General features: G+C 37.6%; 1 protein-coding gene across 5 annotated transcripts; it reads left to right on the forward strand.

Moving 5' to 3' along the window:
• The first annotated feature begins 1,095 nt into the window (after positions 1-1,095).
• Positions 1,096-24,626, forward strand: SLC35B3 (solute carrier family 35 member B3). Of its 5 annotated transcripts, none has more exons than XM_053942863.1 (10): positions 1,096-1,173; positions 4,547-4,825; positions 6,066-6,187; positions 8,042-8,196; positions 9,637-9,744; positions 11,833-11,930; positions 14,300-14,392; positions 14,794-14,905; positions 17,801-17,870; positions 18,923-19,566. In XM_053942863.1, exons 2-10 carry the CDS (start codon positions 4,625-4,627, stop codon positions 19,071-19,073), a joined length of 1,110 nt encoding a protein of 369 aa, XP_053798838.1. In that variant the 5' UTR covers positions 1,096-1,173; positions 4,547-4,624; the 3' UTR covers positions 19,074-19,566. The 5 variants fall into 5 exon arrangements, with proteins under 5 accessions (XP_053798838.1, XP_053798799.1, XP_053798819.1 ...); XM_053942824.1 differs by lacking the exon at positions 1,096-1,173 and adding an exon at positions 1,233-1,301; XM_053942844.1 differs by lacking the exons at positions 1,096-1,173; positions 17,801-17,870; positions 18,923-19,566 and adding exons at positions 1,233-1,301; positions 24,074-24,626.
• Positions 24,627-24,687: the final 61 nt, after the last annotated feature.

Below are 24,687 nucleotides of genomic sequence, written 5' to 3' on the forward strand. Positions count from 1 at the left end.
AGTCGCTGCGGACCTACAGCAGCGCCTGACCGCAGCACACCTGGGAGGCGAAGTGACGCTCCCACACGTGTCCCTGTCCCTCCTCCTGGCAGCTGCAGGGAGCCCGGGCAGGCAAGGAGCTCCTCAGCCCCTCCCGGTGCTCCTGCCACCCTGGGTTCCTTCCCCACGTCCCCGCTGCTCTCCGGCGAGGCAGGGCACCCCGGAGCTATTGCCCTGCCGGCAGGACCAGTGGGATCCTGGGGTGCACCGGGAAGAGCGTGTGCAGCCGGTGGAAGGAGGTGATTCCACTCCTCTGCTTGGCCCTGGTGAGGCCACATCTGTGCTCAGTTCTGGGCTACTCAGTACAAGAGAGACAAGCAGCTCCTGGAGAGGTTCCAGTGGAGGGACGCAAAGATTATTTGGGGTCTGGAGCATCTCTCTTACGAGGAGAGACTGAGAGAGCTGGGCCTGTTTAGTCTGGAGAAGACTGAGAGGAGAGCTCATTAATGCATGTAAATATCTCAGAGGCAGGTGCCAAGAGGATGGTGCCAGACTCTTTTCAGTGGTGCCTGGAGAGAGGACGAGGAGCAATGGCCATAAACTGAAACAGAAGTTCCACCTCAACACGAGGAAGAACTTCTTTACATTGAGGACGGCAGAGCACTGGAACAGGCTGCCCAGGGAGGTTGCGGAGTCTCCCTCTCTGGAGACATTCCAAACCCTCCTGGACGTGTTCCTGTGTCACCTGCTCTAGGTCACCCTGCCCAAGGGGGTTGGACTGGATCTCCAGAGGTCCCTTCCAACCCTAACGATTCTACGATTCTGTGATCTACCCGATCTCCCCCAGAGACACGTGGGGAAGCCCCTCAGCAGCCGCCTCCGGCAGCCGGGAATGCTGACTCGGGCCCCGGCCCGGCCCGGCCCCGCCCCTCAGGCGCGGTGGGCGGTCCCTAAGCGCGTGAGCTGGAGGGCGCCGTCCCCGCCCGCCTCAGGCCGGGTAGCGGAGCGCCGAGCGAGCGGCGCTGTGCCGATGCGCTCGCTGCTCGCGCCAATCCCCGGCGCCTGCCGGCCGCCACTTCCGGCGGCGCGAGCGCGCGGGAGGCGGCGGTCCCGGCGGGCGGGCGGGACGCGCTGGCGGGGGCGGCCGGCCGGAGCCGCCGTGCCCCTCCTTGCCCCTCCTCGCCCGCCGGACAGGTACGGGGGCGGGGCCGCTCCCCACTCCTTTCCTCCCTCCCTCCTTCTGGGACGGGGGGCGAGCGGGAAGGAGGCGGGGTCGCTTCCTGCGAAGCGTCGCCCGGCATCAGGGGGCCATGGACGCGGCGGTGAGGAGCGCCGGGGGTAGGATGTGGAGCGGGAGGAGGCTGACACGGAGTGTCCGGAGGGGTTCGGCCGCCCGAGGAGGCGGCGTGCCGCGGGTTCCTTTCCCGGGGGAAGGGCGGGGAATGGCGGCCTGTGGCGGCTGGAAAGCCTGTGGCAGCCCTGCCCGGGACAGCTGCCAGGCGCTCGGGAAGGGACAGGCCTGGCGCGGGCGAGTGGGCAGGAGGGAAGCCTCAGGGATCATGCTGGACCCTATCCCCTTCCCTCTTTTGCCTCCGGAGCAGGACGCAGGTAGCGTCAGGCAAAGTATCTGCTCAGGTTTCCCGCAGGTGGACTTTGGCTTCCCTGTCACCTGGCGCATCCCTGTTGTGGTGGCAGGTGCTGTCCTGCCACCAAGCATTTCTGGCATAGTCTTGGGAGCGTCATGGAGCTTGCCTTGTGTGTCTCAGGCGAGCAGTTTTTCTGAGCGGACTAAGGCGCTGGTTTCTGTCAAAATGATGGGCTTAACAGATGTTCTTCAGTGTTAAAACACCTTGGCCAGCCAAGGCCCGAGCTCCTTCCTGATGTTTTTTCCATGCTTAGTACAAGTCATTAACTTTTTGGAGACAAAAGAAATTTTGCTTTTCTACTCACTTGTTCATTTGTTTCTCCTGTATATAATAATCATTATTTTGTGTGCTAGGTTAAAGTACTGATCTGCAAGGGACTTTTTTTTTTTAAAGGGGAAGAAACAGGGAGTCATTGATCTAAAGAACCTGTTGTTTACACTTTTACACACAGGAGGAAAAAGAAAAGAGGGAAATTGGTATTTTACAAGTCAGGACAGCTCTTAACTCCTCATAAAACAGATTTTTGCTGTATGTTTGTTCAAGACATGAATTAGGTGCTTGAGGAATTGAGAGGAGCAGGAATAACAGTTTTCATACTTAGCAGTTTGAGAAGTCATTGTGAATTTCAGAAGAGTTCTGTCACTGTTGCTAATGAAATTACTGGGTGGAGACTGTTTCAAATGCATGCATACATTTACAGTTTCTTCAGCTGTTACCTAATTTTCTTTGAAGGATATAGAGAAAAACAATTGCCATGTATCAGTTTTATGGATAGTTGTGGGTGTGTCTGGATTGATCAGCATTTCTTACCATTTTCATGACAGACTCAGTAATCTGCAAAATGTAAGTTGTGAGACTGTAAAATCTGATGGTGTTCCTGAGGAAATATTTTTAATATAAATAGTTCAAAATCAAAGATTATGTTAATTGTGTGGTTTAATGCTGGTAGGCAGCTCAGCATTGCACAGCCACTTGCTTACTTTCCTCACTACACCCAGAGAGGGATGGGGTGAGAGGAAAGGAAGAGTAAAAAAAGAAAAAATTATGGGGTGAGAGGAAAGGATGAATAAAACAAAACATTGTGGATTGAGATAAATATTTTTTTAAGGAGTGGAGAAAAAAAGAGAAAGCAAACCAAAACAGGTGATGTAATAATCACTCCACCAACAGGTGGATCAATGTCCAGCCAGTTCCTGAGCAAAACCTGGCTAATCAGATAATTTGGAAAGCATAAATTTGTTCATGATCACTTCATACCCACTTGTTCGCATTCTTCTGTCCTTCAAATTAATACTGTTTTTCTCCTTAGTGGTAGTCCATACTTGTATTGAAAGCAGATCTATTTCCTTTTCATTGGGGTTTTGTTAGGCTACACAAGTTATACTTTCATCTTATTTCAGTTCCTGAGATGGGCAACCTGTTCCTCCATCCTGATAACCCTTGTTTGCTATTGTTCTTTCAGTCTTTCTCTGAGGGTGATCAGAACTCTATTATATTGTATGTGAAGGCTCACTCATGCCTCCTTGTCTGACATTAGTGCTTTTCTCGTTTTACTAAAATTAGTGTAAAACTTTTTTTTCTTTTGTTTTACGGTCACTTCATGTTGGGATTAGCTAAAAATCCGCAGGGGTAAACTTTCTACCTCTCAGTTCTGATCTTGAGGTGAAGAGCTATGAATTTAAGCACACATAATTATTATAATCCCTAAACATCTGTTATACTCCTCAAGATGTTCTTTTAGAACTTTAGTGGGAGTCTTGTTCCAACTTGATAGCAGCTCGTATGAAAAAGAAAACATAAGCACATTGCAAGCTTCATACTAATACTTAGTTTTTCAACTAACCTTAAAATTTATAATATTATATAATATATTGTATTTACCAGTGTTTTTGCAGACTACATTTATTGCATTATCCAGTATTAATATACTGGGACATTTTCAATTTAAAAACAATGGGGAAAGCATTTTTTATGCATGTGTGATGAGGAGAATTATTCTTGAGCTGGGAAAAACAAATCACTAAACAGCTGGGACAAACAAAAATCTTGGGACAGTTGGCTGACCAGTGTGTTTTATCTTTAAAAAAAACCCATCCAATATCAGGTTTGCTGTCTGCTGAGCTGGAGAATGGAATTATTTGCATCTCAGCTGCTACATTCCTTCTCTAGGCTTCAGTCATCCAGTTTTGTTTTCTGTTACATGTGGAAATAGCTTCATGTGATAAATGCTAAAGGGATTGCCATATCATAGACCTCATGAGATAAGCAGTCTGATTTTTGAGACTGGCATCTCAATCTGTTTATTCCAATATCCATGTTCTTTTCTGAAAAACTGTGCAAGAAATAGTGAATATACATGAGGATGAGGGGATAACTTCTTCAGCTTCCATGGTTGTAACTGGTCATAGGTTCAAATCTGTAGGTTTTAGCAAATCTGTAGTTTTTAGCTTCCCATGTTGTGAGCTAGTCTGGTGTATTTTGCTGAGAAGATGAAGGAAGGTAAGCAGAACCACAGTGCTTCTATACAGTTCTTTCACTGTGAGTTGGTCACAGAGATCATTTCTCTCCTAAGCAGTCACTCCCGTGAGTACATGATAGCACCAGTTAGAGCTGTTGAGAAACTCAAGCTGGTTTTCTGTTGCTGGTGTTTTGGGGTTGATTGGTTAGTTTGTTTGCTGAGTGTAGGAATGAAGCAAAACTGCTTTCATAAAGTGCTGATGGCCTCTGGTGTTAACTTTGGTGTTAACAAAGCTAACTTATGTTAACTTTGGACATCAGAAAAGACAAGTAAAATTTGTGAATAAAAACAATTCAACAAAACTCCAAAACCTTTATTTTTTCCCTATAAATGTCACATTCATTGACTGTTGTTGCTGGAAGGCTGTATGTTATGTCCCATCTGACTTTAGCATTTCTTTCAGCTTTCAGACAGAAAACACACAGAAGGAGAAAAGCAGGCAGAAGACAGCAATAGCCCCGAATGCAGCAAACCAGGAACCATGGATCTGAAATTCACTTCATCAAGAAAATACATTTCCATCAGTGTACCTTCCAAATCTCAAGCTATGTCTCCCCATATCAAATCAGTAGATGATGTTGTAGTTCTTGGCATGAATCTCAGCAAATTTAGCAAACCTGCTCAATTTTTCATCTGTGTTTCTGGAGTTTTTATGTTTTATCTAATCTATGGATATTTACAGGTAAATATTATGAACTTAAGTCTTAGGCCAATTCCTCCTACCCCTTGTCTTTTTCAATAGCATAATAATATAGTGTGTATTTTAATATGTATAGATGTTTAAACTAGATATTTATTGCAAATATCAGTATTCAAGGGCAGCAAGTAATATATAATCTAATATTGCCATTATGGTTCATGTGCCTGTAAAGTTCAGATCACTTGGATTTTCATAACTTGATCTTTTACTTCTGCGTGCAAGATACACCAAAGTCTTCATTGATGCTGAAACCTTTAAATCTCCCTAAGTTCCATAAGTACTGTATGGTTACAGTTGTCTTATTTTTCTCTCTGCTCTCAGGACAGAGTTGAAACATGTACTATGGTAATTTGTTAAACAGACCATAATGTTTATGCCATTTTAGTTATACATTTACCATTCTGCTAATCTTTTCTCTCTTATCTTGAGCAGCTACATTTCTGTTCCCTTTTTAAAATTATTTTTAGATTCATTGAGTATTCTCAATAAAGCAGTGATTAAAAAACTTGATCATCAAAAATCATGTTTCTAATCTAGTTTTCAAAAGCACCTGAGAAGTTTGTTAACATCAAGTTACTTCAAAAGAGTTAGGAGAACATGATCAGTAATTAAAAGCAGAATCTCAAAAAGGCAGATATTAGGTAGCCTTTTGTTTCTATAACTGATACACCTACATAAGTCTTTATGCAGTGTATGTATTTGTCCATAACAAATTGCTCTGGTTTGAAATATTCCAACAGTGTGCTATTTAATGTCGTCACTCAAAATATTAGGTGTGCATTCCTAAGAGTTGAAAATTATCAGTAAGCATGTTTGTTAGAGAAAATTTGTGTTGAATTTATCCTGAGATATTTATAAAATCTGAATAAAAATGGTCTACTGAAGTAAATGAATGGAAGAGCAGAAAAAAGGCAGGCAAGAAGCCATATGTAATATGAGATAATTACTAATGCATCAAATGTATTCCCCTAATGAATTGATCCATTAATTTTAGTGTATTTACAACAGCAGTAAATTTTCTTTTCATTTGCGGAAACCAAAATTGTCTTTTCTTTTTCAATATTTTTGCAAGTTACATATGGCAGATAAATATAGTTAATAACCAGCAACTGCAAAGGCTAGATTTGCATGTGCATGAAGGAAAAAGGTCTGTTGAATTCTTTTTTGTCCATTTAATATTTTGGTGTATGTACATGACTTTGGTGGGTTTTTGTTTTTATAGGAATTGATATTTTCAGTGGAAGGTTTTAAACCTTTTGGTTGGTACCTCACTTTAGTGCAATTTGGATTTTATTCCATTTTTGGACTAATAGAATTGCAGTTGATTCAGGACAAAAGAAGGAGGTATGTGTTTTTCCAAGCATTTTACCCACTGTCCATGAAATTAGAAGTATTTGATACTTACCGTAAATTTAACTTCTGTTTTTTGAATGTGAGTACTGTGAGGCATTGCTAGCAATTCTGTAAATAAAAGGAAGTGAATTTGCTGGATGATTATATTTTAAGGGAATATTTTAGAAGCACCCACTTGGATTTTGGACCTGTAAGTAGTTCTGTTGACTCTGCTGTCACTGTCCTGCTTACAGAACATATTGTATCCTTAAGGTGGCTGATAGAGACTGACTCACATATGTGTTGCTTGGGATTATCACATCTAGAATAGAGCCAATGCACTTCACAGCACTTGAAGCCATCTGTCAGTGAATATGTTTTCCTCAAATATTGGCACCTCCTCAACCAAGAGTTCCTCTAACTTGCTGTGCATCTTGGAGAATGTCAGAGGTCTGGTCTCTGCTTACTCTGTGTAGCTGAGTGGGTTTGCTTCAAAGATGTGCTGAAGTGTTGTGGTTGTCATTTAAGACACCACTCATAACACTGCCACAAAACTGTTCTGTATTTTCACTGCAGTTGACCAAAGGAGATTTTTGTCTTGCATCCCATGGAAATGGGATATTTTCTGACTCAGTGTAGCCATTCTGCAGCCTCCTACCCATCTATAGTCTCTGCAAAGTTTATTGAGGCACTCTGGAAATTTGAATATAGGCTGTCATGGTGTACATGAATTTTAAAGTTGCCTTATATTCTAGTTGAACATACGTAGTTTTCTTTACCTGCAGTCAGCCTTGGATGATTTTGCATATACCGGTTTTAGATTATAAAATTCTTTTTTAGCCAAACAACATAATTGTGATAAATTATTCCTTTTATTTTAAACACTGACAGCTTATATTTCAAGTTATCTGACTTCTTGAGATGAATCAGATAATATTGCACAGTTACCTTTTGGGTTACTTGTATTTATAGGGTTTTATTACCAGTTGCTTACAGAGCATTACCCTTCAAGTAAGTTGTGTTGGAAATGTAGATCTGAAATGCATTTTACATTTTATTTTCTATAACCTAGGCATCTTCTTGTAGACATGCAGTAATCTATATTTCTTAAATTTAAAATTTTTCTTGCATGCCTCAGAGTATGTGTACATCACATAATGAGTTACAGATAAGACAGGATTGCAGCAAGACAGCTCCTTATGTTCTGAGTATGCATGAAAAATAACTGAACATATGCACAGCAATAACTGTAAAAAAATGGCAAAGTGAGCACAAAAGTAACTATTGGATCATCTGTTGTCAGGTGATAATTTCATCAGGTTGTGAACAAAACATCTGAAAGTGTTCAACAAGCCTCTCTGTTCGTGGTATCTGAATCACTGCTCTCTTAGTTTCGTTGAGTTTCATTAAAAAATGGTACCTTTTTCAACTTTCTTCATTTAAAAAATGTCAAGGTTCACGTGAAAACTTCACCAAAGAAGTTGTCACACTGACCTGTGACAGAACTAAGATCTAGGTTATCTCAGTATACCAATCTTCTGCATTTTCTTTGACCTGAAACCATTGTCTTGATTCTTGTTTAAGTAACATAACCTTCTCAGAAGGAGGTTAAAGAACTACTTCTTGAATATTTCATGAGCAATGAAGTTTTTATTGTCTTGTATTTGTGCTTTTTATTTACAGTAATTGAAAGAAATGAAATATGAAATCAGATATTTTTGTGCATTTTTAAGTTTTTATGAAATGAAATTCAGTGAGAAAGATGTTGATGTTGTATTACAACAGTATTTCTTTACCTGAATTTTTCAAGCTAAATCTCCTCTAGGTGAGTCTGTAATGCCAAATTTGTCTGTTTATGTTTTGTAGAATTCCTGGCAAAACCTACATGATAATAGCATTTTTGACAGTGGGAACTATGGGTTTGTCAAATACTTCTTTAGGATATCTGAATTACCCTACTCAAGTCATCTTCAAGTGCTGTAAGCTGATTCCAGTTATGATAGGTGGAGTTTTTATACAAGGTAAGTGTTAGTCTTGCTATTAGATGATTTTTTAAAATTGTTTCTTTGGGAGGCAGTCATAGATGGAATCCTGTACTTTTTGTAATTTCACTGGTAGAATTTTTCCTGTAGGAGGAAAAATGAGAATGTCTGAAGCATCTTCTGAGAAAATATAATAAGATCAACAGAAAATATGGAGAAAAACATTATACAGGTCACTTGCAAAACTTCATTTTTACAAAGCTTTCCTAATTTTTAAGAAGTGTAAGTTTATTTTCTAAACTAAATCACTTCATAAATGAAACAATTTCAATGTTGAAATGGAAAACTTGAAATGGAAAAAAAATCCAACCATGAGTTGTGAAGAAAATCTCTACTCTTGTTTGAAAAGATTAATTCCTAAATTTTGATTAAATGTTTAATCAGAAATGCACCTGATTTTGCATGTCTCTGGCTAGTGGAATATGGAGAAAAACAGAAAAAGGTTGTGGTTATGTGAATAAATATACTTCAGTGATTCTGGATTTAGAAGGGTTAAGCATATTATAAAGGTTTGTGTTCAATATACAAAAATTTAATCAGTAAAGCTCCACATGGACAAATATTACGGAACAAAATCTAGAATGCTGTATTTCTGTTTCTGTAGGTAATTCTGGCCTTCTGGTTGAAAAACAGCTGAATTTTTAGAGGATATTTCAACTTTACGTGGTACATGCCTACACAGTATTTACCTTTTATTAGGAGTAATTTTTTATCATTTTAATGCAAAGTGACTTATTTCCCTAAAGCTTTGTGAAACTTTTTGTATTGTAGCAGTTTGTAGTCTCAGAAGCTATTTTTTAAATTTTTTTTTTAAATATTATTGTTTAAAAAATTCAGTTCAACACAGTTCCCTTGGAAGCTTATGTTTAAAGTTCAGCTTCTGAGCAAAGAATACATTTTTTTAAACAAGATATACTAACCCCTGCTTTTTCATGTCCTTACTTTCTTTTTCCATTCCCCTCCACAACCTCTCTCCCCCAAACTGTAAGACAGTGTAGGGTTCTCAGAATACCAAAGTTGTCTGTTAGTGTTTGGTATTGACTTCTTTCTGATCAGTAAAGGCAGCTGACATGTCTTGTTTGAAGGAAAACTATTAAGAAACATCTGAGCTGTCCTGAAGTTGCTAAGGGAATGCTTTATCAGGGAGGATGTGCTTTGTGTCAGTGCTGTAACTGTGAACTCAAACCAAAGCTGATCACAAGAATCAGGTACTTCCCATTAGGATCCTCCTCACCTGTGGTAGGAATTTCTTCTGTAGAAGAAACTAAGTCTGGTTGTAAAAGGCCAGAGTATTGAGTCTTCTGTTTAAGTAGAAGAATGACATTGGAGCAATGTTTCCTTTGTCTTCTAGTCTGTTAAACAGGATAAACAAAATTTTGAGTGTGCTAATAGTCCATTCTTGCTGTTTGTATTTTGTAGGAAAACGTTACAATATTGTAGACGTGTCTGCTGCCCTATGTATGAGCCTTGGTTTAATATGGTTTACTTTAGCTGACAGCACAGTTGCACCAAACTTCAACTTGACAGGTAAAGACATATTATATTTTAGAGTTTAAGAAAATACTTGGGTTTTCCTACAATAAGCATTCCATAGAAGTTCTGAGTTCTTGTTTGAGTGCCTTCAGGTATCCTGCTGAAAATGCAAGTTTCATTGTAGCTTTGCTCTAGCTGAGCTCTGTCTGTGGCAGAAGAGACCTTTATTCAAAGTGTAAATTCTTAGGTTCCTAAAATTTCCAGAAACTGCACCTTCTTGGTTGAAATGTCTCATGTGTTCTCAAGAAAGACTTATCCACAGTACATATATATTAAAATAAATATTATAAAATCCAGTCAGAACATTTTAAAACTTAAAAACTTAGTTGTCTTCTCTAATTAAATTTTTAAGTATTTTTCTATTTCAGAACAATTTACTTTATATTAATGGATGATCACAGTCAGATTTGCTGTAGTTTTTAGGTGGAGTTCTCACATTTTAACCTTTTAATACTATCTAAAATCAGAAGCAAAACAAGGATTTTAACCTGCTTGGAATTAAAAACTCAGTTGAATTTTTTTGTCAAATGACAAATGGTAACTGAATTCCAGAGTTCATTTCAATGATTTGTGTAGAACTGTTTCCATGCAGATTTCTTTCAGAACTAATTTGGGTCCATGTTTTCCAATTGTTTTTACTCACGCTTTACATCCAGTAAAACACTGCTGGTCTTATCCGTGGCTTTGCTGCTGCTGCTTCTGCTCAGCACTGGTACAATGAATGGAACAATTCTCCTCACAATCCAAACTGTGTAATGGGCGTAAGATTAATATTTTTCTTGTCCTCACATTTCTCCTCTCCATGTGCACTGGTGCTTCAGGTTCCAGGTAACCATTTCATCTCAGTCTAGTGCTGAACCATGCATTTGTCCAGTGGTGTGCCTGGCCCATTAAGCATGGCTGGAACATGAATCATGATGGAGATTGCCCATGGAGACTTGCATCCATCACTTTACAGAGTGAAATTGCTGAGCTGGAGCTGATATTGTATCTTTGGACCAGAGGTGAATCCATGCAGATGAGATACCTACATTTTTAGCATTACCAATATTATTCATATTATCATGTCTTTTCCATTAAGTTATACCTTTTCCACTGCCTGATAATCTTGAATGATGAAGAGACCTGGAAAGTCTAGCCTTGGAAAGGAAATGGTTCCCAAACTGAAAACACTGGTTTAAAGTTCTTGCCAAGAAAATACCAACTTAAACTTCATGGGCCTTAAAAATGTTAAGGCCCATGTTACCTCTGACTGTAAGAATGTAGGATTAAGAAAATAAAACAAGGCTTGTTTCTAGTCTTCTAGTTTCTTCCTTGCGTGATCTTTTAAGGAACCAAGCACTAGAGCAGGTTTTGATTTGCATTTTGATGATTAGTATCTTCTGTAATGTTGTATACTTAAGAAAAGTGGTATTTCAACCTGTGTTCATCATTAAATACAACAATCATGAAAGTTTGTACGTTGGGAAATGAACTGTGACTGCCATGACTAGAGTTATCAGTTATTTGTTATTGGAAAGCTGATTACAGTAGTGACTGTGTAGTGACTTCGTTGTGAGTATAAATGGTAAGCTAAAACCGTGGAGTTTGTACCTGTTTTTTTTTTAAACAATGTTTAAAAACAATGTTTAAACAATGTTTCAGTAATTGAAGATTTCTACTGTCAATCCTCTTGCATTTGTTTTTACCTTTACATCTAACGTTTCTATTTGCCTTTGTCAGGAAAAAAAAATAATGTGGGATTAACTACTCAAAAAGAGTATTTTCTCTGGTTATTTATCTTCATTAACTGATTGCAACTGATACTCTGTTGCTCTTGCTGCTACAAAAGCTACAGCTGGCTTCTTTATAGCAATGTCTGGATATTCCCATCAAACTTAGAGTCACACAGTGCTCGTGGGTTAATTGGTGGAGGGAGAGTGGAGGTAGGCACTTCTTTGTACTGGTGTCATGAAATATTTTTGCTGATGTTTAGAATACGTTGTAGGGGAGAGGTGGTTATTATTTTTCTATTCCTTGGACTTTTTGCCACCATTTTGCTGGTGATTATTCTGAAGATGCTTTGTTTGTTTGTTTTAATAGGTGTGGTCCTAATATCCCTTGCCCTCTGTGCAGATGCAGTTATAGGAAATGTACAGGAAAAAGCTATGAAGTTGCACAATGGTTCTAATTCAGAAATGGTAAATACCACATTTGCAATTTTAAAGGAACATGTTTTATCGTAGACAAGGCCTCATTGACAAAGCATGGACTTAATGTGCTTTTCTCTTGTTTATGGAAGGAAAAGCTCTTGGTGTACTGTTCTTGGGGTTTTCTGTTTGTCTGAGGACTTCTCCTGATTTTTCTTTTTCATTTTTAACCTTTCAAGGGTGCTGCTTTCTATGTGCAACTTCAAATGTATATTGTAACTACAGAAACACTCATTTCTATCAACAATTCCTTTGTCTACCCTGCAGGTCTGAGATCAATGTAGTGTTTTTTGTATGATCATGTGCTTAATCTCTGAAAAATACACCCTGCTCTTCTGATGTAGTTGAGCATGTGCTGCACAGAACATGTTGCTTTGCTTTACTTGTTTTTCTTTATATTCTTGAGTGTGCTAGCACTTGGGAGGCAGGTTTTTTTTAATCTTTTGAAATCTGTAAAACTCTGGGTGAATATTTTTGTTCCTGATTCAGTGAAATACAATTATGAAAATCTCTTGCTCAGTTTTTTTAATATACTTACTTGGAATGCGGATTATCTATTCATATGGTCTGAGGTTATTTTTCTTTTTAGACAAGACTTGTTTGAATTTGGCATATTTTCTCTGAAGTTGAGTAAATAAGTAAATCTTCCACTATTAAGGGCATGATATGAGTATGCCACAGGTAAAAAGTTACTGAAATTTGTTTTCTATAGTTGGCATGGTCTGTAGCTGTTTTCTTGTCCACTTTGCATTTGACAGTTGTTGCTGCCTTACCTACAAAACTCCTGCTGTCTCCAGGACTTTGCTTTTTATTCTGCATTAGTCTGACAAATGTTGGTCTTCATACTACTCATGATACTTGTAGAGAATGAGTGTAATGATTTAGGATATAAAGGTTTTGTTCGTGGTTTAGACATTCCACTTGAGGATTTTGTTCAGAGAATTTGGTGCAGAAGCAGAATTTTGGAAATAATTTTCTATACTTGAGACTGTGGGTAAAAATTAAATTGGAATTGGAGATCAGGTTTAATGGACAGTGATCTAGGAAATAAAATTGAACAATAAAGGAACCTGTCATCCACAGGGTCTCTCTTACTCTTTCAAATTTGGAAATTTCCCTGGATTTAAGCAATTGTGAAAATATAAAAGATGCTTTGTGGCTGAAATAGTAACCAGTGTTCTGGAATGTTTTACCTGATTTTTGCCTTATGTGTCATTTTATGGAAGTGACATCTATTACACTGCCTAACAAGGAAATAGCAATGTGGTGCTTATTCCTGGCTGTGAAAAGTGAAGCCTTTGGGTACTTAGGGAGACAAGCTGGATGCAGAGGCAAGTGAAGAACTAGGGACTGACTTCTGTTTGTATAAACAGTGTAAGTAAAAGTTCTGAGGATCAGGTCATTGGTTTTTAGGTGTTTGAAAGCAGGTCTCTTCTTTAAACATGTATGCATCCTTCTTTATTATAGAGCAGTGATAAGAGGTCTGTTGTCTCATGGAATTGCTAACAATTTTTAATAGTTTTTTCTCAATAACTGAGATATAACAACACACTGAGTTTTGAAAGCGTAGTAGATCAGCTCATTCTAGCCAGTATTGTGTGGAGTAGTTCTGTTGACAAGAAAAGCCTACTAAATGTTGCCCAAACAGCTGAATGCCAATGGATGGATGGATGGACAGTTTCAGTTTCTACCTCTGTTGGCTCAGTGTGGGAAAGGATAGATGAAGATTGTTTTGTTGCTCAGCGCACCTATGAATTGAGTAAGATTGCAGACAAAATAAAGAGCTTACCTGTTTCTTGAGTGTTCTGAGCACTCAACTAGGCCAAAACTGGTCATATTTGGAAATTCTGCGTGTTATAACCACGATGCATGTGTGCCATGCATGTGAACTGAAGTGACACAGATGAAACTTACGTGACACTTCTGGTGATTCTGTGCTACCCTTTGTACATTTAATGTAATGCGGGTGTTTACTGTGCTGGATAAGTAGCAGAAAATGAAATATGTGTAACGTGTTCTCCAGACTATTAAATTGCATAGTTGTGGAGAGTTTTATTTAGGCTGTAAAATCCTGAACCTGAAGGATTTAACACAGTTGACACTGACCTCAGGATATAATTAACTGTCTAGCTTTCCAAACTTTTTATGTTATTGTGGGTAGGAAGAATGTGTCTAACACTTAATGTTGACTTTTCACTGTGCATCAACTATTATATAAATACTAGTAAAAATATCATCAAACCCTTCAAATTCAGCTCTGAGTTGCTAAGCATATTAATAGGGCCAAGCATCTGAAAGCATTTGATTTTGTCCTTTTGTATACTATCACCTAGTAATTATTTTCTCTTACACTATTCTAGGTTTTGTATTCCTATTCAATAGGTTTTGTGTATATTTTATTTGGATTAGCATGCACTAGTGGATTAAGCCCTGCAGTAACATTTTGCTCAAAGGTAGGTGTAAAGATTTCCCTTTTTCTATGAAGAACCTCATTGGAAAACCTTGCTCTGTATGATTCAGAAAATCTTACTACTTCTCTCTCTAAAGTTCTATTTTCATCATGTAAACAGGTTAACTTATATAATTCATACAATAAGCAAGTTTTTCCAGTCTTTGATGTGTTAGGTAATATTTTGAAAAGCAACTAAATCACAGGACCAGATTTATGAGCTTATAATTTCATTATTATTTTCCATTATTTAACTAAAATTAAATAAGGATTTTTGCATGAATGCATTGTTGAACAGCTTATTATTGCTCAAGCAGTTGATTAAAGTCTGTAGTTTTATGTCATTTTGCAACACCTCAGGGTTTGTTTTACATTTTCCTAACCAGCTTTTTTTTATTGTTGCAGCATCCAGTTCAGACTTATGGTTATGCATTCCTTTTTTCCCTGACTGGGTATTTTGGCATATCCTTTGTTCTAGCTTTGATTAAAATCTTTGGTGCCCTTCTCGCTGTAACAGGTATGAACAAATGATATTTTTACTGCCTTTGTGTAAAAACAAAGTAATCCTATTCTATTATATAGGACAGAGCTTTTGAGAATTGTTCTTACTCTGGCTTTTTTTCTGTTCTTTGTGCTGACTGATTTGTGTAGCATGGATCTTCACATGGTAGAATGTGTTTGAGATCTTCCTGATTCTTTTTGTGCCACAGTTTCAACCGTGAAGAGCCTGTTAAGTAAACTTGTGCATATAGTCCGTGCTGTTTTAGTGCAGAAGCAAACACTTCTAAATGGAGGAGTTGAAATTTAATCACAGAATCATTTGGGTTGGAAGAAACTTCAGACCATGTAGTTCCAACTCCCCTTCCACCTAGGCCAGTTTGCTCAAAAGCCCCATCCAACTTGGGGCTTCCAGGGATAAGGCCGACACAGCTTCTCTGGACAATCTGTGTCTCACCACTCTGACAGTGAAGAGTTGCTTCGAAATATCTAATCTAAAGCAACTCTCCTTCAGTTTAAAGCCATTCCCCCTTGTCCTGTAATAACATGCCCTTGTAAAGAGTCCCTTTACAGCTCTCATGCAGGCCTCCTTTAGGTACTGTGAGGTGCTATAGCGTATCCCCAGAGCCTGCTGGGGAGGCTCTCCAGGTCGAACAATCCCAAGTCTCTCGGCCTGCCTTCACAGGAAAATACAGAAAGGAAAAGATGTGTATCAGTTAAGATGTAAAAGGAAAAGTAAGGATGTTCTAGAAAGGCATAGTAGGCACTGACATTGTTTCTAAGCAAGTGAAACTGCAAACATTAGTCACAAGGGCCTGATGGGGGGAAGGTGTAGCAAGATGTCATGCATCTACTTTCCTTTCTTCTTCCCTAAAAGACACCCTGGTTTCTGTTAGGCGAAGCTCTACTTCATTCACAGTAGTAGAAGGGAAAATGCATCACTGTTCTCTGACCTGAGGGTTGCGTGCTGTGATTTCCTATCAGTTATTTCCTCTGCAGCATAACTGTTTCGTATTTGCTTTTAACCAAGTTCAGTAGCGCTCCTGACTGGAAATTGACCCAGAGGAGAGGGTTGTTTCACATATTAAAATACCTCTTTGAAAAAAAAAGTCTCACTGTACTAAAAAAAAAGTTTTAAAATGCTGTAGTTTTTTTTCCCAATTTTCTTATGCCTGACCTTGACAATTCTACCACTTGAGCCCTTTCTGTCTTGCCTGTAGCAATATGAAAATGTTTATTGTTCCTTGGAAGAACACCACATTCATTACTGTCCCTCCCAGCTCCCCCATCCACCCTCCCCCTTCTTGAGGGGAGTGGGGTGAAAGAGTTTAATGAAAATTGTATTTCTATTAGCAGAATGAGAAATTATCAGACTTAATTGGGAAAAAGAAGAAAAGGCACTTAATTTAGAAGGAAATGGTTACATAAATATTTTAATTAATAACTGATTTGAAAGAACAGAAATAATTGTAATTAGAAAAACTGAAGTAATTTAACCATTTTTTTTAAATTATTCATTTGTAAACTGTTTTCTAATTAAAACTCAATTTTCTTTTTCATTCTCCTTTAATTTTTCATGTAATAGAAAATCATTTTATTTGATGTGCATAGATTTCTTAAAATGTCAAAAGAAAATTATTACTAAGAAGTTGAAGTTGGGGCAGATGTAGCAGTAGTGAAGGCTGTTTCTTCTACTATAAAGCACTCTTAAATGAATATTTGTTTGTGGGGTAGAGTTGGGAAGAATGAAACTTGCTTTTCTAGCCAAAGCACTGTGGAAATATTCAGTAGTCATTGGTTCCTTTTGCCACTGTGTTGCAGTAAGACTAATTTGGATGTAGTTACACAAATAGGACTTTCCAGTTTGGTATAGTTAAAGGAACTTCATGGTAAGCAAAATATTTTCTGATAATAAAAAAGTTATATTCTCTAGGTGCAGACCTACTGTTCCCTGTACTGGGATCTTTCTCAAGTGAGAACCATGTGCCATCATATAGAATAATACTTTCTCAAGCCCTTAGCGTCCATAGCTAAACTTGTGTGTCTGGCTTCATTCTTACTTTGTTTTTAAACATTTCCTACAACTTTCACTCATTCATTGATTTTCTTTCAGAGATAAACTACCTAGGTTTCCTGGTACACAATTTGCTAGTAATGCTTTATCCTTGTTCATTGCAGATAGCACTGAAATTGTTCAAATAATTGTTGGGACTATAGTTAATTTCAGAGCAACCAAAGAGTTTGTCTCCATTTTGGAAACAGGATTGTGTTCTCCACTCTTCTTACTACTTGATTCTTTTTAGTGAACAGATCACATGTAGAAGAATGTCTCTTAGTGGTTTTGAGGGAAACTTCCTAATGCAGTGATTGAATTCAGACATCCTTGGTCTCTTAGGCTTCTAAGCAAAATCGTAATTCCCTGCACTCTTAGAGAAATTTTTAGTAACTTAAAAAAAATGGTGAGAGGATAATCCCATTCCACTCAAAAATATAGCCCACAAGACCACGGAGTTGTAATAACATGAGGTGGAAATGGCCAGATATTTGACTTTTGGTCTACATCCAAGCTTAAACAGATGAGTTAATATCATCAGTTACTTGCATGTTGCTCTCAGAGACTGTGGGCTGATTAACATGAAATTATTAAATAGCAAGTCTTATTCTGGAAATTTCCTTACTGCAGGTAGTGTGACTGGAGATGGTACTACTGGCAAAGTGTACTTGTTTCCAAAAATCACGTGGTTCCAGTGCTGTGTTGTGCTGCACTGGTGCATCTGCAGTCTGTGTTTGCACCAAGGGTGTGATCATCATTTTAGTGAGACAATTATTTTATGAGGTTACCTGCTAAGCCTTTGTTATGTTCTTTTGTTGTAACTGAATTCTTAAAGAGGTTAATACTTGTTTTCCTCTGTAGTAACAACAGGAAGAAAAGCAATGTCCATTGTGCTTTCATTTTTGTTCTTTGCAAAGCCATTCACATTACAGTAAGTATTTATAGTTTTTAGTGGTTTACAAAGTATTTTATAAAAAATTACATTCTTCATCATGGAAATGTAACTACACTTATTAATCATATTCGGGGTTTAATGCTTGTCTTTTTATATCTTGTACAAATGTTGGCAATCTATTGTAAATATTGACTGGTTTGTTGATGCTAATCATACTAGAGCAAAGAGTTTACATTTTTCTAAATGTAATGAAGACAACAAAGAAAATTAATCATAATCTCTAGTGCTTATGATACATTATAAATTGTTTGGGTACTTTCTCTGTATTGGAAAATTTGTGTTAAGGAAGGAATTTTCTCCTTTATGGTATTGTTCCTGCTTTTATAAGCTCATATTTGAATTCTTAGCCAGCCCTTTTAAATAACTGTATTATCTTGATATATTAAATTGCCAAATGTTTGAGCTTGGGTTTATTCCCTTTTTTAAATTTTAAGAAAGAGCTTACCTTGAAAAATGCAGCTAAGCTGCTACTTTGATTTTAATTGCTTCATGTTTGAAACAACATAAAATTCTATTTTATTTCTATATACAAATTGATTTAAGAAAGAAGTTTGCATGCAAATCCCAAATGGAATTTACCCCAGCTAAAAATGTTGAGGCTTAAAAGAATGGAGAGCTGAAACAAAAATGTGTCTTCACTGGGAAGTATGGATATAAGGCACTGAGTGAGAAAATGGTTTGGACCAGTAACAGATAGTATAACCATAGGAAGGCAAAACATACTAAAACCCATCAGGATCATTTTATTAATGTGAGAAACAACAGGTACTGTTTAGTCATTATTTAATTTATAAATAAATGCATTTCAATAAGCTCTCCAGCCAGGACAGGAAAAAAGAAGGGTGGAAGGTTAGTAATAATAAAGATTCAGGGAAATTCTATTTCAGAGCCCATTGATTTTTGGGGGATTTTTCTTCAACTCTTTTCTTCTTAATGTGAGGTTTGTTTAATCCACAAATATTGGTATGTAATTGCTACAGATAAAGTGCTAATGATAACTTTTTTCCTCTCCTCTGCCTCTCCTCTAGGTACGTGTGGTCAGGCTTACTGGTTGTCCTTGGTATTTTTCTTAATGTTTACAGTAAGAATATGGACAAAATCAAACTGCCTTCACTGCTTGGTCTTTGGAAAAAAAGTGTGGAAGAAAGAAAATCAAGGACGTTGTCACAAACTGTATAGACAGTGGTTCATGCCTTGTCTAGACTTTGACTTACTATTTTATTGGAACAGTCTTCAACTGATTCACTTTCCAAAGGGAATGTTATTAAAACCAAAGGAGCTGAAGGCATATTGTCTGCTTGCAGACTGCTATAAATGCACACTTTCTTGAGCCCTTTCTTCAGAGCACTTGAATTCATCACAAATGGTGTTGTAGGCCATTGTCAGATGGTTTTGTCAGCAATGAAGGACAGCAGCTCCTGGCAAACTGCTGAGAAGCTGCACTCAAGTGGGACACAGTAGAAGACTAGTTTGGGCATTTTAATAATATTGGCCGTGTGGCTGATGTGAAATTAGTGGTTCTTTGTTAATTGTCTAGGTGGGGTAATTTAAATGTAATACTGTACTAATCACCAACTAATTGACCAAATTGTGAATTTAAAGGTGGAAAGTTTAGAATACAGTATGTTGTCACTCTTCTACATTTTAAATAAAAAAGTTGGGGTTTGTTTAAGTTATTGTTTAGATCATCACAGAACTTGATATTTATTGTAATAATTGAAATTTTTATTGAAATACTAGTGTTACTCGTTTTGAGTATTACTTGCAAGTCACAAAACTGAGATTGAGTTTTTGCAGTCAACATTCATGCTCTTGCTGTGAGATGGAAACAGTGGGGTAAGAAACTGTTATTTGCTTAATCTGTGGTGAAATACATAATTTTACGTGGCCTATGTCCCTCTCTATCATAGCAGTATAAAGAGACATGGAAGTTCTTAAATTTATATCATGAAATCAAAATTCTTCAATTTCAGTATTGGGGTAATGTGATTGGAATATGTATTATGTGAGTCTGTGTGGTCTTCTGATGAAGTTAAGAGGATTAGGGTACAGATTACAGTTTTCTTTCTTCAGTGACAGGAGGAGACAATGTGCTACCAGTCTGTCTTTTTCATCATAAATTTAGGAAGACTAAGTCCATTTATCGCTCTTTCTTTTATAGTCGACTTGCGTTTGAATCACTTGCCATCTCTTTTATTTTATATATTTAACAACAGCACTTTAAAAATACTAATCACCTTACAAATCATTGTTCTTACATGGTCATGGTTTTTTTGTTATTGTGTCCCTTAGATGCATCTTGGTGTGTGTTCTTTCAACTTAGACAAAAATTAATTAGGTAATAAAAATATAGAGTTAGAAAGAACATACAAAGAATTTTAAAGTCTCACAGGATGGCCTTTTCTCAGAAATACTAGTTGATGAAAATATTTGAGATACACAAAATGTTTCTCAGACACTTAGGAAGAATTGCTGTTCAAAGGAGCTTGTAATCAAAGCACAGACACAAAATGTGCCTTAAATTTTTCTTATTAATTTGGTAGCTCGCATCTACCATGTTAAATATGTTATGGAATAGAGCATGGAATAACAGCCAGCTGAGCACGATGGCAATACCAAGAGAAGAGCTGTGCTGTCATAACTGCACTCTTCCCAGCACTGACACTTCTCTGGGGTGTCAGCAAAGCCTCTCAACACATACAAACCCACTGTTGCCAAATTGGGAGAATTTATTGCATGGAACAGTTTTGGGTTTTAAATTCCCAGCTGCTGCATGACTGATTGTGTCCTGGATGAGGTAGAGAGGTGAGAGTTTGATGAACAGATACCTCTTGAAAGAGACAGATGGCCTGCCATGGCTGTCCATTTTCATGTTGCAGCCAAAGTTTTATGGTAAGTTATGATAAAGCATTCCAGTTTCAAATTTGGTATAAGAGTGCATTTCACCAAGTCAAGGGGATTGATACACTTCTTTTCCTGTAATACTTATCAACTCTTAACATTCCTTTGTATTCTTTTCACTAAATGGCCTTTCCAGTGAGGTCAAGATAATTTTACAGTCCTCGTTCTGCCATCTGTAAACTCTATCTTTTGCTAAATTTTATTAACCTTCAGGAAAGCTACAATATATGCAGAAAGTTATAGTAAATATAATTCATCTGGCATCTGTTTTATTTAAATAGATGAGAAGTAAATCACTAAGTTTCTGACTAGAATTCAAATGTAGTCTGTATGTTTCTGGAGGGTTAATATAATCCAGTTTTGTCTCTATTGTCTTTCTTTGGAGAGAATAGTAATCACAATAATTCACCTTTTAATTTGTTTTCTATTGTATACAGGACAGTTAATGAGCTGTCATTAGGGGAAGTTTTGATTTATTTTTTTAATAATTTTCTTAACTGTAGAAGTGTATGTTTTGTTTTACTGGTATACTTCAAAATTATTTTTATATACAAATGGATATTGTATGTTTGCTGTTAATAGCATAGATTTAAGAGTTAGCCCTTTATTCTCACATGTGTGAGTCTAGTACTTGCCAATCAACAATATGTATGTTAAAGAAAATGCACACACAAGTTAGACTAGTTCATAATTTGCCACACATCATGGTCTGTGCAGTTTCATGCCTTCTTTAAGAAAACCTTAATTTCAGTGAATTGCTGTTTGTGGGGTTGTGGGTTTTTTTTTTTAATAAGCTTCATAGTGCATGCAAGTTAGAAAACCTTACAAACTTGCAAGTGTTCTTACTACAAAATTTTGGGGTTGAGTCTTCTGTACTATATATGTACATTAGTTTTGTGTTGTCTATGAAATATGAATAAGGGCTTGTCCACAAAGTAACTGTAAATTATTTATTTTTTGTGTAAGATACTTATATTGGGATGTTGGTTAACCCTTCCCAGTGTTGAAGGCTGGTCACAGTAACTATTGCATTTTATACTTATTGTTTCCTGGGCTCTGCTGTAGGCATGGTGAAACTATAGGAAAAAAACAATCAATTCTCTCACCAGAAAATTGTTATCTAAATATAATGTGAATTAGTTGCTTCTTATTCTTGTGCTATACAGTTTTTTCCTCTCTCTAAAAAAAAAATCTATGATGTAGGAATTAGTTATAACAGCATTGAAATTCTCAGTAAAATTTAAATCTGACCAGCATCTCCATTGATGTCAGCAATCTACCTCTGTGATACCGGCTTCTGCCTCCTTTGGATATCCTATCCTTTGGATAGCTGAGGGAGCTCTGTTTTCCTAAATCAGCAAATCAGCATGCATTTGCAGTTGCTTTTATATTACATTTTTGCATTTGTCTGGCACACAATGAAGTAATTGACTGTGCCAGTGGATTTCTTCAGTATTTTAGTACTTCAGTATCAGCAGAACTGATTATGCAGGTACCTTTGTGGGAATACAAGTGTGGAAGAACTAATGCCCTGCCCTCCAAACCTACAGTGTTTCCTCATCCTGCATTAAACTGTTTTTCTTCATCTTGTTTTACCTCTCCTGTGCTTTGACCATACCAAACATTTTAAGCTAAAGCTTGGGCTTTATATCATTCCTACTTGTCTTCCTTACTTCCATACTTGTCTTTCTTGCTTTTGGATGTGAAATCTTTTTTCAACATTCTCTCTTTATGCCCTGTGGATTGTTTCAGGTTTTTTCCTGCATTTGAGGGCTTACATCACACTGTTGCAGGTTGGTCTCATTCCAGATTTTGTTTGATATCATTTATAACCATCTGGGTGATTATTTTAAATCCTTTTTTCTCCATGAAAAAATCTTTCATACTTTTCATTATTTTTGGAAAGGTCTTGATGAGTGCACATATGAGTTAACTCCTTGACCTCATTCCATCTTCCAAGATCTCTCTTCTCCCTTGCCTGCCTGTGAGAACTAGAAGAGGAAATAAATTATTTCAAGGGCTCTTTTTTTTTTTTTTTTTTTTTGCTTTAATAAGTGCCTTCCTCACTAACCTGGTGTGTCTTAATTGTTTCTTTTATTTCTGCCTGCCATGCTCCCAGGCACAAACAAGCCCCTCTCTCATGTTTGACTGCTGCTTGTTCAATCATGGAAACTTTTTGAGTTGTTTACTGTTCTGAAAAGAGGTATAAAATTGCATGTATACTCTGGAGGGCAGGAAATAATAAGTAAACTTCACAAGTTAAGGAAGTAATTAAATGGATTAATACTTTTTTTCTGGAGGGATTTTATATATGGTTTAGTTAATAGCTCAGAATTTGTTAGTGGAAAGAGTTTCCTTTTACATTTTACCTGTTTAAAAGTCTTTACATTAATTTTAATATTTAATATAAAACTCCTGATGTTTCAGCTTATGGAGTTTAATTTCAGTCTTGCCTATGAGGCAGAAAAGCCCTATCTCCATTTCAGAGATGTAGCATAAATGCTATCTTGCCCAAAGTTGCCTTGGTAAGTCTGATGAGCAAGGAATAGATGTTAATACCCTAAGTCCAATGTGCCCCAAGTCCAGCAGAGCCCATCTGTATTTTAAATGAAATGGTACCAATGTAAAGTCAGTTTTCTTTTACCCCTAGCATTAGAGATGTTAAATTGTTTCTGTTCCTTGTTCTGTACAAGTATAATTTAAAGGGAAAATAAGACAGCCATAAAATAGCTTTTCTGCATTTTATTTGAAGTTTTTTGCATTGCCATTTTTTTGTTGATTTGTTGTTTTCTGTGAGCACTGCTGTGGAAGCAAGCCGGATGCAGCAGCAGTTTTAGGAGAAGCATAATATCCTTCACTTTAAGGTGACTGGTTCACCTTGCTACTAGTCAAAAGCTGCTGCCATGGGAAAACTATGAGGAATTATCATCACATGAGGAATTAAGCATAATGATGCGTTGTGGGGTCTGTATCACTTTGCCATTCGCTTGTAGAGAAGCAAAGACTATTGCAATAAAGAATATACATGCACAAATAGTCAGCTTAGAATACAATGCTGGGTTAACACTTCTCTACACCTGGATTGTACTGTTATGCTGTTTTTTTGAGATGTGTTAGTAATGTATTGCTTGTCTCTACTTTTGGTTATTTAGATGTTTTCTTTGTTAGATTTCTCAGTTTTATCCTTCCTCTTCTCTTTTTTCCCTTTTTAATTCTTTTTTCTATTACTTATGTTTTAAGTGTAAAATTTTACTTTGTAATTTTCATTACACCTGTAGTGCCGTGTCCTGTTCTGGGCTCTCCAGCACAAGAGGGAAATGAGGCTAGACGGGAGAGTCCAGCGAAGTGACAAGAAGGTGACGGACTCTGCCATCTCACCTGTGAGGAAAGGCTGAGAGAGCTGGGATTTTTCATCCTGGAGAAGAGAAGGCTGGGGAGAATTCCATCAATGTGTACAAACACTGAAAGGAGGGCACAAAGATAAGGGAGCCAGGAGTGACAGCACTGGGGCAGTGGGCACACACTGAAACACAGGAGGTTCCCTCTGAATAGAGGAAGTACTTTCTTACTGTGAAGGTGATTGAGCACTGGCATGGATTGTCCAGAGAGGTTGAGAAGTCTCCATCATTGGATATAGTTAAAAACTGTCTGGTTATGGTCCTGGACAGCTGGCTGTGGGAGGCTTTGCTTTGAGCGGGGGAGGTTAGACCATATGACCTCCAAAGGCACCTTCCAACCTCAGTCATTCTGTGATCTTCAATCTTACTGTCTTTGTCTATCTTCCACTTTTTCTCCTGTTTACAAATTGTTAATAAATATGCTTAAAACAAATATCTCTGAGTTGGCTACAGTAACTGCTGGAGCTGGCAAATCCATGCTGAAAAAAACTGAT

This window comes from Vidua chalybeata, chromosome 1, assembly GCF_026979565.1.
Source record: "Vidua chalybeata isolate OUT-0048 chromosome 1, bVidCha1 merged haplotype, whole genome shotgun sequence".
Taxonomy (NCBI): domain Eukaryota; kingdom Metazoa; phylum Chordata; class Aves; order Passeriformes; family Viduidae; genus Vidua; species Vidua chalybeata.

Excerpts from the sequence above, each read along its gene's own strand:
- SLC35B3 (XM_053942824.1), top strand. Across the intron at positions 6,188-8,041 it reads ATTCAGGACAAAAGAAGGAG|AATTCCTGGCAAAACCTACA; the intron begins GTATGTGTTTTT and ends TATGTTTTGTAG. Across the intron at positions 17,871-18,922 it reads GCAAAGCCATTCACATTACA|GTACGTGTGGTCAGGCTTAC; the intron begins GTAAGTATTTAT and ends CCTCTCCTCTAG.